The sequence below is a fragment of the Halichoeres trimaculatus genome, unplaced genomic scaffold, assembly GCF_033239565.1.
Source record: "Halichoeres trimaculatus isolate MK-OKI-2021-1 unplaced genomic scaffold, fHalTri1.1 fHalTri1_scaffold_17, whole genome shotgun sequence".
In the NCBI taxonomy this organism is placed as follows: domain Eukaryota; kingdom Metazoa; phylum Chordata; class Actinopteri; order Labriformes; family Labridae; genus Halichoeres; species Halichoeres trimaculatus.
In genome coordinates this window covers 13702383-13715755 of record NW_027437195.1, presented here as the reverse complement: position 1 = coordinate 13715755, position 13373 = coordinate 13702383, and the positions used below count along the sequence as shown (strand labels likewise).

Here is a 13373-nt window from a genome sequence, read left to right as displayed (position 1 = left end):
CAAAGTGTTGGTCTGACCAAAGATTCTAGGGATTCTATGATTTATGGGGTGCAGATTCAATTTAAATTACGTTTCGCCAATATTTTCCCCATAAAATGCACATCACGTGAATCAGAGAGAAACATTTCACCCTCTGCTGGTGAAAAGTGGAAACTTTTTTTACAATCCAGTTTATAAACAAAGACTGAAATGAAGAATTTGTATTGGAAAAAAAATCGTGTAAAGGCTCCGGATTTTGATATTATCAAACAAAACATCCTGATATATCGTTTATCGATTTTTTTTCCCCACCCCTAAAAGATTCATTGTCTGAGTAATTGCTGGTTTCTTCAGACAATTACAGCCATTTCAAAGAAAAGCACATTTTTTATTCATTCTGAGTTTTGATCACCACTACTATAAGATCATTTTAATTTCCCTGCCTCTAACTAGTTTCCCTGAGCAGCTGGATTGGTACGGTGGATCATTCCTGATTATGAAAATCCAGAGGATGTGACTGTTGTAGCAGTATGAGGTGACGCTGGCTCACGTGGAGCTGCTCTCTAAACAGCAGCTGCCTGCAGTAAGATGCATAACTCAGCATTTTACCTTCCGCTGGCTGCACTCACTCATTCTACCTTTTCCTGGGATGAGTCACCACAACAGGCGCGTCAGAAATCATCCTGCGTTAATAGTTCTGAGAGGACGCCTCGCTGACTGCCCTCTTTCAACGTGTCTCTCACACAAACACACACAAACACATGACAGGAGCCAGTCTGACAAGGAGACAAGAGAGAAAGCATCTCATAATGAAAACCATCAGTGTTAGTGGACTAAAAATAACTCACTCACACTCATGTTCGTGCACACATACACATTCTTTGTTCACATATAAAAATGTGTATGCACCCTTGCATAAAAGCAGCAATGGACGCAGTGAGGCTGAACAAATTATCCCATTGAATTTAATCTCTTTTCTTCTTGACTCTGCAGAAGATTCTCAGGTCACCTTGTTGCTGCTTTGAGGAGATTTAAGACTTCCTTTTTGGACTTGATTCAAGAACATTTCCGCCTCTGGCGAAAACAAACACTCAGGATGGTACACAGGCAGCTTTAAGGAAAAGAGGAAACAGCGTGTTCAGTGAAGTGGACTGCAAGATATGAATCTTACATGTTTACCGTCTCAGAGCAAAGTCGTTGAGCTGCTGGCTCTGGGTTGTGTGAGGTAACAGGAGCGGGCTGATTTATTCAGATCAGGAGACGTAGTGTAGTGAAAAGATATCCAGATGTGAGAGCATCCAGGTCTACTTTTTTCCCCCTACCATTTCTCTCTGTCTCTTTTTCTTCTCTGAAGGGAGCAACGTCACAACTACACACCCAGACACTCTCACTTACACACATGCAGACAAACACCGGGAGCACAGTGAAAGCAGAGAGTGCAGCATATCCGAGGAGAGCTGTCAGGGTGAATCTGAAGCCATAAAACAGAATGGTGCAGGCTGCATCTACAGAGACACGGAGTCAAACTAAAGGCAGCAGCAGGGGGGGAGAGAATTATAAAAGGAGTGTTTCATAAATAGAACAGAATACAGACACTCTGCTAGAAAATATTTGGGCCTCTGCACATTTTGCATACCAGGATAATCAGGAAAAGGCTCAAAATACCGTCTGCAACCACAGATATAGAATGAGGATTTAAACATGAGACACACTTTCCAAATGTGCATGACTGGATCCGTCATGGAGTAGGCTTATTTAGGAGTGTGTGTGTGTGTGTGTAAGAGAGAGAGAGAGAAGAGGGGGTTGGGGGGGTCTGATAACCTGCCTGGCAACCACCAGAATAAACACCCTCCACCTCCTCCCCCTGTTAAATGGGCCCTCACTCACTGACACCCAGGCCCCCACCTGCAGCCCCACACACTGACCGAGGCAGCAGCGTAACTAGCCTTTATTTTCACCAGGTGCACCGTTTGGTGGCTTATGGGGAGAAATACATGATGCCGTCGTTTCCATGACAACATAAGCCCGGTTTAGACCCTACATTGAACACACTGGGCGGGTCCGGCAGCGATAAAAGGGGGATAATAGAGGGAAAACACCACGACTGATGTACATTATTCGCATTTAGTGTTAGCATTGTGAGGGAAATGGGAAAGGACGCTGGTGTGGAGCTGAGGCCCGGTGGGTGGGCCGCAGAGTGTTCAAAGCACCACACATGAATATGGAAATCAGTCAACGCTGCATCACCACATTATTACCAGTTGTGTTTAGTATGAACAAATGTATAAATGTAAAAGTAGAGTCGAGGCAAAGAGCTGAGTGTAGCTGCGCATCTGTCATGACGCGTCAAACAGAGCGCGTGCTGCTGGCCGCCGCTTACCTCATTTTCTCCTCTTTAATTCAAGCCGTGATGATGGAACCGATGAGTCTGATGAATAGGACCGACAGTCCGCTTAAATTCTCGCAATTTACAGTCCAATAAGCCGCACTAAGCTTCCCCCCAGTGTTTCTTGTCCGCCTCTGTAGAGATAAAACACGGGCAGATGATGAGTCGTGTCACAGAAACGCTAAGCGACAACACGAGCGTTGTCTCCCATCCGCTTTGTGCTCCGTTGTCTCTGTTCTCCTCGCGCGCTGCTGCGTATCCTAAAGTCCATGTTAAGACCGGGCTCGTGTTCGACAGAAAACGGTGTACGGTGGTGCTGGCCCGCCACCTCCTTCATGCCATAATTTCTTCCCATTCGGAGTGTTTTGGTGAGGAGGAGAAATTTTGGGGGAAAATGCTAATACTGCGAGGTGGAGGAAGAGCAGGGGGTAGAGACCGGCTCGATGCTGCCCACCTGCGGTGAAGACGTTCACGTGCAGCTCACTGCCGCCCCCATACTATTACAACCATACATTGCCAGAACACCTTCACTCATCCAGTGATTTACATAAATTTAAAGAGTGGTTTCCTGCTTCAACATAAATATTATATCGTTATCTTTGCCATCATCTCGTACCGTGTATGTTTATCATAGGGCGTTATAGTGACACACAACAACCGCCCTACATTCTGCAGTTATAAGACACTATCAAACAGAGTATGCCCTTACGAAAGAAAAATATACGTACCAATATATTTTCTGAAATGTATTGAAATATATTATTGATATATTATGATATACATGGAATAATATATTGAAGGCACATATACAATATATTATATATTCATGAAATATATTGCAATATATTGCAAAATATACAAATGATTGCCGCTTTACATATATTGCAATATATTGCAATATATAAATACTAAATCTCATATATGGGAATATATTACCTGATATATGATATATTTTCCAATATGCTGCACTATATTTTTCTTTCGTAAGGGTGAGATACCATTAAATGTGGAATTTGGGCACACTCAGCTCCAAAGGAATATCATGTTGCACAAACTTTGAGACAAATTTTTAATGTTCAATGGTTCTGTAGCCCCAAGTGTTTAATGATAAAACAAAGCATGTTACATTCACCCTGCAGATTGGTGACCCTGTATCACTGCTGTTAGAAGATTACAATGTTTTTTCCTGGTCAGGTAACTTCAAAAATCAGCCAACCTTCACAACAACACCAATAAGCTTCTTATTAGTGGCTGTTTTGGTTAAAATTTCCTAAACCTCAATCCAAAAATTCCCAATGACTCATGCATGCGTGATATTGACTTGCTGTTAACAGTACAATGACGAGTGCATACAGTAGTTGTACAGACAGTACACATCTCAAAAGATTGAACATAAATCACCGGTTCATAAGAGGTTCCAGCAAGATTTACAGGGTGATATTATTATTATTCTACTGTGCAGGTGAATAGATAACCTGATAGTATTTATTAGGCTGGAGCAGTGCAATTTTGTAAAAAAGAAACAACAACATCAAAAAAAAATCAACCTCACAAAGGTTCAGTTCAGTTAAATATCTTGCCGTTGCCTGATGATGCACATCAGGCGTAAACAGTTACAGTGTAGTGGTCTCAGCCTTCTCCTTTCTAAACTGATCTGAGTGCAGTATGTTGCAGACAGATTCAGATTTGAAAAAGGCTTCACATCATTAAAAAAAACTTCTTACATGCTCCATTTTCATTTCCCTTGCAAATCAAAGCAAATAAGAGATACAACTACTCATTTCAAACATTTGAACAGTCTCAAAAACTATATTCACCCAAATTCTGCTCATACTAGTTTCAAGCTTCTCAGTTTATTAACACATTTGCGTCTGAAAAAGGGAACTTTTGTAGGGAAGACTTGAAGAATTAAAACTGGCAGTGAAGGATTAGATGGATGGTGAATAAATAATTGAAGGTGCCTTTTTAAAAACCTGGAAGCACAAAATAGTTAAGGAAAAGGTTGTGATAAGGTTGTGGAGAATGTCAAATAGTCTAACTCTGAATTGGATTGACTGGACTAAAATTATTGTCAGTGTCTAAAAAATTCTGAATGTTGGTATTTACCAAGCACAACTGGTCGGTGCGAATAAATAAATAACGCTTTGACAACAGCTGAATCTATTAACCAATATGCCTCTGTTTGTTTCAGTGAAATATGTTTGGGGCTTGTTCTGATATGTGAATGTTAACCTGCCTCACTAGAGCTTTCCTGAGTTGTTAAATACAAAATAAAAGAAACAGTTTTATTTGTGTACCTAGATTTTGTTCCGCTGATCTTGAATAAATGATACTGAGGCTAAAAGCAAAACCTCTTCAGTCTGTTAAAAGTTACAGGAGTGTGAAAAGTACAAGAGCTGTGAAATGCAGTCAGAAAGTCCAAGCCTTTGGTTCTGTTTTGGTTGATTTGATCCATTTAAACTGTTTTGTTTGATATCACTGGTGTGTAGATCAGAGTATGTGGGGGAAAGAGATGTTATACACGTAGTGTGAGTAAAAAAAATTAGGGGTATAGTCAAGACTTTTGTGTTTCAAGCAACCAAACGTTTAACCTCTGAAAGTTCATCTCAAGAGGCAAACCCTAAGATCATTTTCACTTCAAGCAGATCCACCTCTTAGTTTTTAGCATCTGAGTAAATGAAAGTTTGGTTCACTTTAGTTTAGTGCAGTTCACTTAAGTTCAGCTTGCCCCTGCTGGCTCTGAGGCCCCAGAAAAAGAGGCAGTTTAGAAACTTTAAGTTTTTTTGTGTGTGTATTTCCTCAAACTATCCTCCACTGCATCACACTCATGTCTTTCCCTCCAGTGGACACCAAGTAGCTGTCGTCATGAAGGAAGCTCACGTTGGTTACATGGCTGCTATGGCCGCCGTAAACATGGCTGGGAGCCTGCAAAGAAGTCAGAAATCCAATCAAATACACATCTTACACAGCCACGTGAGATGCATGTTTTATATGAGAGCAGACACAACCCTACCCTAAATTGTGAGCAGGGGTGTGAGAAAAGATGAACCTTCCCAAAGTCATCTCCAGTAACCAGAAGGCTCTTATCGTTGGACCTGCAGGCAGCGTTGATGTCAGTGCCATCTGAGCCATCAGGCCACAAACCTGAGGAAGGGAGGTAAAATATAAAACATTAAGTCAACATTAAAACACAAACACACAAAAAGGAAGAGGAAGGGACACATTTCTTACCAAAGACATGGAAGCTAAGAGTGCAGGTGTAGGTGGCCCACTCAATGTCTCTGGTGGTTTCCACACTGACCACTTGTTTACACACTGATGGGATCCCTGGAAAATACACATAAACAAATACACAACAATAACATTAATACCATTAATTCAGCACTGTTCATTTTGCTTAAAAACGGGAAGAGCTGAAGTTGATTCTTTTTTGCTTCATGGGTGTTTTACTCACATGCTTGAATGCAAACATTAGCCACTTAGGCTAAAGTGTCATCTTAATTAATGTGATGTAATGTGCAGGGACAGTGTGGTCATATGCTGCCTTTTTTCACACTTACAAGACATTTGACATTTTTAATGTGACACAAACAGTGTAACTGAAAAATCAAATTTTAATTATAAAATCTAAAATTTAATAGCAAGCTCAGGCAGACAACTTGAGCAACACTCATCTCAAACCCACAAGAAAACATCTTTTAAACTTGTTAATCTATCCACACTGCAAGATTTAGGTTCACTTTGTCTGCCCTGTTTTGCCACTGCTAACTTGCACCAGTGCTGCACTCAAACTTCAAGCCCTCCCTTGAGTATTGACCTTCTAGCTCCAGCTACCAAACTTGAGATATCATCTAATCACTTTTTAAATTTCTGCACGTAAAATAAATCTGTGATGAGACTGAAGCATACACAAAATGTTCTACTGCTGCATTAACATTTCAGACAATTAAAACAGTTTTTCTAATGATGATTTATATGTTTTTTTTTATTTCTATTATTAAGAAATGAAAAAAAACAACAACTTTTTTTAAAATCTAGTATGCAGCATTTTAAGCTAACCATCAGTTTGATTTAAAAAAAAGTTTTAAATATATAACAAAAAGTGACCTATTTTCATTTTAGCAAGTGTAGTTGAAGTGTGTATACAGACAATTATATGTATACAATTCAAGGCTCAAAATCTTTTTTTAACTTTTCACTGTGAATGACACAATCCCTCACAAGTTTCAGTCAAAGATTCTCACATCACAGATTTTCTGGGGGTTTTTTTCAGTTTGATTTTCCTGTTTATCTGAAGTGGGAAGGCCTAATGATGTCACACACTTCATGGCACTATAGATGGTAGGTTATTGGTAGTTATTAGGGTCAAATTGAAAAAAAAAAGTAAAAATCTAACACAATGATTCTTTAGAAAAACGTTTCTCACACATGTGTTATCTGTCCTCAATATTAAGTATGGTCATGAACCAGTCTGATACAGGATAACAGCAGTCATACTTACAATAAAGTATCTCATAGTCTCCTGAGTTTGACACCAGGTATTGGGAGTCCACTGACCAGTCCAGGTGGGTGATAAAACTAGAATGACCCTGAGATTCATGAAAAAAAAAAGATTTTTTCATTAACACGCACACACACATCACAGCATTCCTGCAGGAGAGGCAAAATTAAATGTCATGCATCAAAATAATCTAATATAAAAATGGATTAGGTACAGTGATCCTTAATCATCCTGTTTACATTATATGATTCAGTGCGCTGTCATTTTTGATTTTACAGCTTTTCTATCAACACACAGTGAGGACAGGGTGTACAGAGCAGATATAGAAGCTTGGGAGGGAACTAAATATAAAGATGATGTAGGGAGGAACTAAAAATAAAAGGAGCCCGGGTTGAGGGGGGGATTTGAAATACAGATGCTCACCGAGCACTTGCCCACTCGGCTGTACTTCCTCCCATTTTCTGCCACTGCGTAGATGTAGATGTAGTTGTCGTGGGAACCGATGGCCAGGAAGTTACCGTCTGAGTAAGATAAAAGAAGACAGATAGATCAAAGGTGTACATTTTTACTGTAGCAAAAACAGTTTGAATCGAAAATGCGTAAAATGCTTCTTAAATTTTCACATGTATTTGCTGCAAGTGCAAGCACAGAGACATAAGTTTGCCTACATCCACCAACCAACATCAGAATAGAACCCTTCAATCTTTACTGTCAGTATGTATGGTATTATGTTTTTATCTCAGTTTGAATTGGGGTCGTCCTTTGGTATGTTGTGTTTCTGTGTCAGCATCATGCCCAGCTATATTTCTGTTTTAAAATTTTCACTAATTGTCCTTTATGTGGATAAATGTGGAGAAAACACACAGTTAAACTTTACTCTGATGCATACATCAGAGACTATCTTCATACCTGGGCCAAAGCTCATAACAGACAGCTGTTCATTTCCATCAGTGTGCACTGTGACAAGATCCTTAGTGTCAGTGTCCAACACCAGCCACCTGTACCAACAGTGACAGACAGTCAATAAAAAATCACCTCAAAACAATTATTCATCGACAAGGAACCAAACAAAAAAACTTTTTTTTTTTTTTTTCAGAAAAGAGTTAGCAAAATTTTCTACTGGTAATGTGTTGCCTTACCTGCCAGTTTGAGTTCCTATGGCAACTACTGCTCCGGATGGATGGAAACCAGCTGATTGGGCAGAATCCTGAGAGAACATTAAAAGGGTAATACGTGAAGTTTTCTTCTATTTAAATTTGTGTTTGACAAAGTGTTCCTCATTTGGATGTTTGCATTTCAGTCTGCAGAATAAAATATATGAACATTTTTAAATAACTCTTTAGCTTCATACATATCTGACAAAGGGGGAAGTGTCACCTAAATCTCAGTTGAACAGTGTGATAAAATAGCTAAATCTTTATTAGCAAACATAATAAAAGTTCTATGAAGAAATTTCACCCCTGTCAAAGACACCACTCTTTAAATTTGAGAAACTTATATGTTATAAAATGTTGGGGGTTGAAAAGAGTCAGTAATTAACATGGGTGCCCGAGCTGTTTCCCTAAGTTACCAGTACCAATGGTCCACTGACTGGCTAATGGGTGTCATGTAATTCTAACAGCTGACCCCAGAGGGCGACGTTGACTGAACTTACCTCCATGCTCTTGGCCCAGATAAGCTGATGGGAGACAGAGTCCCACAGACACACCTGCCTGTCATAGCCACATGTGAGGAAGTGAGACTTCCAGGGGTGAACAGCCAGACCCCACAACTCATCAGTGTGACCCTGCAGAAGACAGGAGAGTATAAAGCCTTTAAAATGTAACTGTTACTTTGTCAATTACTTCACTACAGCACAGGAGTGATGAAACACTGAATAACCAGAAAATTGTTTTACGCCTTTTCTGGTAATCAACATACTGTTTTCAGTTAATTTTATTTAGTACCAGCTGCTCTAATTGTTCTTACTTTTCTCTTATCTAGCACAAACAGAGTTTTGGGGTGATGGACTATTGGTTTGACAAAAACAACATTTGGAAACAGCTTCTTCTCAGTGACTTTTTCCTCTTCTGCAAATTTACGTGTAATTAAAGTCAAATTTTGTATCCACTTTACGTTCAAGAAATATCTTACTGTATGTGTTGATGCATTTACCTGTGTAATAGGAATAAACTCTCCGTCCAAGCTGCCCTGCAAAACAAAGTGCTTGGTGGTCCCAATGAGCACAGTCTCCCCTCTGCCCTCTGCTATGGTCCGGATGGGACCAAACAACTCCGGCACCTGCAAGGAAAACAGGATAAGCATGATAAATCACACATCCACCTGGAATCAGACATTTCCCAGACAACACGTTAACTCATGATTTACTGCTTGATGTGGTCTCCATGGGGGAAAATAAGAACGATCCATAATTCTTATCAGTATAAATATCCATGAATCTCATTGAGGGTTTAAGCTCATCTCACGCTCTGTAATATTTATGATTTGGTGCAGGATTCAGAATGCAAAGTATGGTGCCTCAGGCAAGAGAGCAATTTCAGGCTAATGTAAGCTACTAAAAGAAACTTCAAAAAAAGCAGCAGGAATTGCAGCTTTATCAATATACAGTCAGACGAGGGTAAAATATAGAAATGCACGGTCCAAACATTGGCTAAAGTGTGACCTAAAATGTAGCACAAGACGATTAAACTTTGTGTTTTTTGTGTTGAACTTCTCCACACCTCCACTGTTTGTATCTGCTGGTAGCTGCTGTCCCAAGACACCAGCCTGCGGTCTTTCCCTCCAGACACAAGTGTGCCATTCCTCAGCATGCACAGGGCAAAGATGCTGCCCTCGTGAGCTCCCTGGATGACATGGCTGATGCGATTAGTGCCTGCGTGACAGAGACAGGAAGAGAAGGTTCAGCTGGAGAAAGTCAGACATAAAGGTCAACTGGTGAAGGAGGGCAGACTAACAGGAAGACAAATTGATGAAAGAAATAAAAAGAAAAAGAAAAAAAATGATTCTGGGTTTGTTTGATTTATGTCTATAATATCTTTTGGAAATGAGAGAGCATTTGACTGGGGAAAAGTGAAGTGAAGGCTGAGGGAATAAATAAACAAACTTGCCTTTTCCCCACACCAAAATGTTCCCACTGGAGTCTCCTGTGATGGCGTCTCCGTTTTCCGCAAATGTCACACACAACACAAACTTGGGTTTCTCCTGCTTCTGCAAAAAAACACAAGAACACATATGCATATTGTTTTACTTCATCCTCTTCAACCATGATTTCAGCATGACTGACCACATTGGTAATGACCAGTTTTTAAGATATGGACTAACAGTCTGGTAACCTACCTCAAACAGGCCTTGTTTTTTCACCAGTGTGCCCTTCTCAAGGCTCCAGAAGTAGAGATGGGACTTCCCACAGGTCACTATGATGTGGCTGTCTGTCGGGTGAAAGTCTGCAGCAAACACTGACTCATTGGAGCACTGAAATCACACAACCCCCAAATCCCTACACTGTTACATCAAAATTGAACAAGAAACAAGCAGGATGTCAGCTTTTATTTATTTATAAACCAGCATACCTTGACCTCAGCCAGTCTGTCCTCTCTCTGCCAGTCCCACACAGAAAGGACGTGGTCGTTGGAGTCATCTACAACACATAACGTGTTTCCTCCATTCTGATTTAAGAAAAAATATGTAATATGTGTTAAACAATGATCCAAAGCAGGTCAGAAGTTGTCTTGCTGCATGTCACTGTATTCTTACCGACTTGGAGAAAGCCAGGCAGACCAATGCTCGGTCGAAGAAGCCTGAGCCCAGAACATGAAGAGTGTTAAGGCTGACAGAATCCCAAACACGTACATGAGGAGCCAGCTGCTGCCAGAAAAAGACAACACAAACAAAGACGTGAAGACAAGCAGCATCAGCGCTTGTTTTAGTTTCTCAGCCTGTTAAACAAGCAGAAGAGATCCAGAAATGACACCCAACTCTAAAAATAAATGAGACTTTGAGTGCTTAAGTGACAAAATATCAATACGTGACCTCACTTACTTTCCCATCTGAGGAGGTGCCCGCCACCTGCCCGGTTGCTATGGTGATTTTATCAGGGTGGACTGCCAGGCTGGTCGGAACAGAGATGAAAACAGTTAAAAGCCTTTAACATCAAACACAGACTGTGAATAGAGATGAGCGACATGCTCTAAAAACATGAAAGGCCCTGTTTGGTGAATAAGGGTTTTTAAAGCGAAAACCTTCTTCAGGGTGTGATGAGTGAAATAAAACAGATACAGATGAACTTGTACTTTTTGGGTGTTTTAAGCTCTAGCATTTTGTCTTCAAAGGATCTTTTTGCCCTTTTATCAGCCTCAGTGTGATGTGCAATCAGGGCATGTTGGTAAAGGTTACTCTAATTGCTCTGCTCACCTTCACAAAGATATTATATAAAGATATTAAGACACACAGGTCCTCATAGCTTGCTGAAACTTCACTCTTACCATTTGATGTCATCTGTGTGTCCTGTGTAGTGTCTCTGCAGCTGCTCATCCACGTTGAACAGGACAACCACTGAGGCTATGAAATACACCGTTTCTCCAGTGGGCAACAAGTAAAGGTTGGAGCGGCAGTCTCGACCACGGTAACCATAACTGGATGTTAAAGACAGGTCAAGGAATACAAACGGCAAATTCAAATAAAACATCATGATCAAAGTGGAATATTGGGTTAACAAGTGATAATAAATTTGGTACCATTTTCTTAAGTTGTTTAAACACAAAGAGATTCATTACCAGCAAAATCGAGTCAGTTTGATATTTATACTTACAAAAAGATCACAAAACCTCACTCTCGGTTTTCTGGATTTTACTTAAAAAAAAAAAAAACTTTAAATTTTTTTTTCATACCGAATTCAAATATACAACACATCGAGTTTTTTTTACAGTGTGTGTTCTGTACTCGGTTAGATCTAATCTTGTCTTTGTCCCCCTATAGCTTTTTCACCCCCTCCAGCTCTCTGTCTCTTTTCAACAACACACCATATTTTTGTAACCAAATAAAAAGGAGGACAGAAACCACCAAATGAAACAAAGTAAAAAAAACTTAGCACAAAAGGAGCTGCTGACTCTTTGCGTCTCCGGTTGCCAGCTGTGTGCAGGTTATTACAGACTGCAGGCTCCACACAGAGAAAATGAACATCTGAGGAGATTGAGTCTGACATGCAGGGAGAGCAGAGGTGACACATTTCTCAGCTTCCTCTCTTAACTGCATCACAGGCTGGAACTGGATTTAACCTCACAAGAAGATTGCTTTTCAAAACGTTTTCAGATCACATCTGTAGAGAGAATTAAAAAAAAAGATTTCAGGAAGTGTGATATCTCTGTGGTAGGATACACCCAGTCCAGTTTGAGCTTGTTGCTTGGAAGCTCTGCTCGGGCCTCCAGGCAGTAGGTGTCCACCTGGTCTTTGGGCATGTACATGGTGATGGGCCGACCCTTCAAGTACATTTTCACATAACCCTCCTCTAGAAAAAATAACAGAGAGAAGTGAGATCACATACCGCCCATTCAGGACAAGTCAAATATATCTGGTGAATTATGTCAGTGTTTAATGTATAACACTTTTTTAAATGTGTAAAATACTGCATACAAAAAGCACAGACATGAGTTTGGAGCATAGGACCATGTGTTATGCAAATGAGAATGATGGCAATGATAAATGTATAACAGGATTAGAGGGAAATGGAGGGATGTGATATGGTTTTGCAGTGGAAAAAATGCTGAATCAAAGAGAACAAATCACAGAATTTGCAAACACAAATAATAAGCTTTTAACCAACTTTATTAGTCATTTCGAAAAACAAAACAACACAGAAAGAAAATCAACTGCAAACACTTCAAATCTCCATAATGTCCAGCTCAAAGCAGAGGTTAACTGACATGAAATGCAGACACGAGCAGAGCAATGAAAACATGAAAAAAAAAAGTTTTGAGTTTAGAAAAGGGGGTAATGAAAAATCCTTCATCAGTCCCTTGAAGAGCTGAAACGTGCTAACACTGGATAGGTAGTGAAGCAGAAAGTATGACTCAAAACAAATAAATTAATCATTAATGTCTGTGAAAATAATCAAGTGGTTTTATGGTTATAATTTGATCAATTATTGTTAATCACCCTGCTTCTTCTCTACGATATAACGTCAATATGTGACCATCGTTAAATATCCAAGGTAAAAAAAAATCACCATATTACATGGCAGCCATTCTACTGTGATGTCAAATTAGCGTGAAAGGGCTAGAATGCTGATATGTTTTTTTATGCTGTGTTCCAAGGTTTATTTGTTAAAACTTACAGAAAGATTGTTAACAGAAAAGATACGAGGTTGTTGAGTGTATGATAGATATCAGGATGTGTTTAATGGAAAAACACGTTTTGATAACTTATACGATGCAGTTTGCCCGGAGCTAACTTTAGCATTTAGCCGCTAAAACAGATAGTTTTATCATTAGCCAACCAATAGCATTTTGCTGC

General features: G+C 39.8%; 2 protein-coding genes across 10 annotated transcripts in view; both read right to left on the bottom strand.

Annotated features, from left to right (window-relative positions):
• Positions 1-2839, bottom strand: part of evla (Enah/Vasp-like a) — a 42884-nt gene extending 40045 nt beyond the window's left edge. Inside the window, exon 1 of the mRNA XM_074691642.1 lies at positions 2360-2839. Within this exon, the coding sequence (XP_074547743.1) occupies positions 2360-2364 (5 nt within the window). The 5' untranslated portion in view covers positions 2365-2839. The remainder of the gene's footprint in view (positions 1-2359) is intronic.
• A 606-nt stretch (positions 2840-3445) lies between these two features.
• eml1 (EMAP like 1) overlaps positions 3446-13373 on the bottom strand; it is a 56487-nt gene continuing 46559 nt past the window's right edge. For 8 of the 9 annotated variants that reach the window (XM_074691611.1, XM_074691608.1, XM_074691610.1 and 5 more), the window contains 17 exons: positions 12240-12369; positions 11348-11497; positions 10905-10974; positions 10620-10730; positions 10436-10531; positions 10203-10337; positions 9974-10073; positions 9587-9738; positions 9021-9146; positions 8521-8652; positions 8006-8073; positions 7776-7864; positions 7290-7387; positions 6867-6954; positions 5597-5692; positions 5379-5509; positions 3446-5290 (listed from right to left, as the gene is read on the bottom strand). In XM_074691611.1, coding sequence (XP_074547712.1) covers positions 5165-5290; positions 5379-5509; positions 5597-5692; positions 6867-6954; positions 7290-7387; positions 7776-7864; positions 8006-8073; positions 8521-8652; positions 9021-9146; positions 9587-9738; positions 9974-10073; positions 10203-10337; positions 10436-10531; positions 10620-10730; positions 10905-10974; positions 11348-11497; positions 12240-12369 — 1898 coding nt within the window. In that variant the 3' untranslated portion in view covers positions 3446-5164. The remainder of the gene's footprint in view (positions 5291-5378; positions 5510-5596; positions 5693-6866; positions 6955-7289; positions 7388-7775; positions 7865-8005; positions 8074-8520; positions 8653-9020; positions 9147-9586; positions 9739-9973; positions 10074-10202; positions 10338-10435; positions 10532-10619; positions 10731-10904; positions 10975-11347; positions 11498-12239; positions 12370-13373) is intronic. The other variant, XM_074691609.1, reaches the window with a different exon arrangement.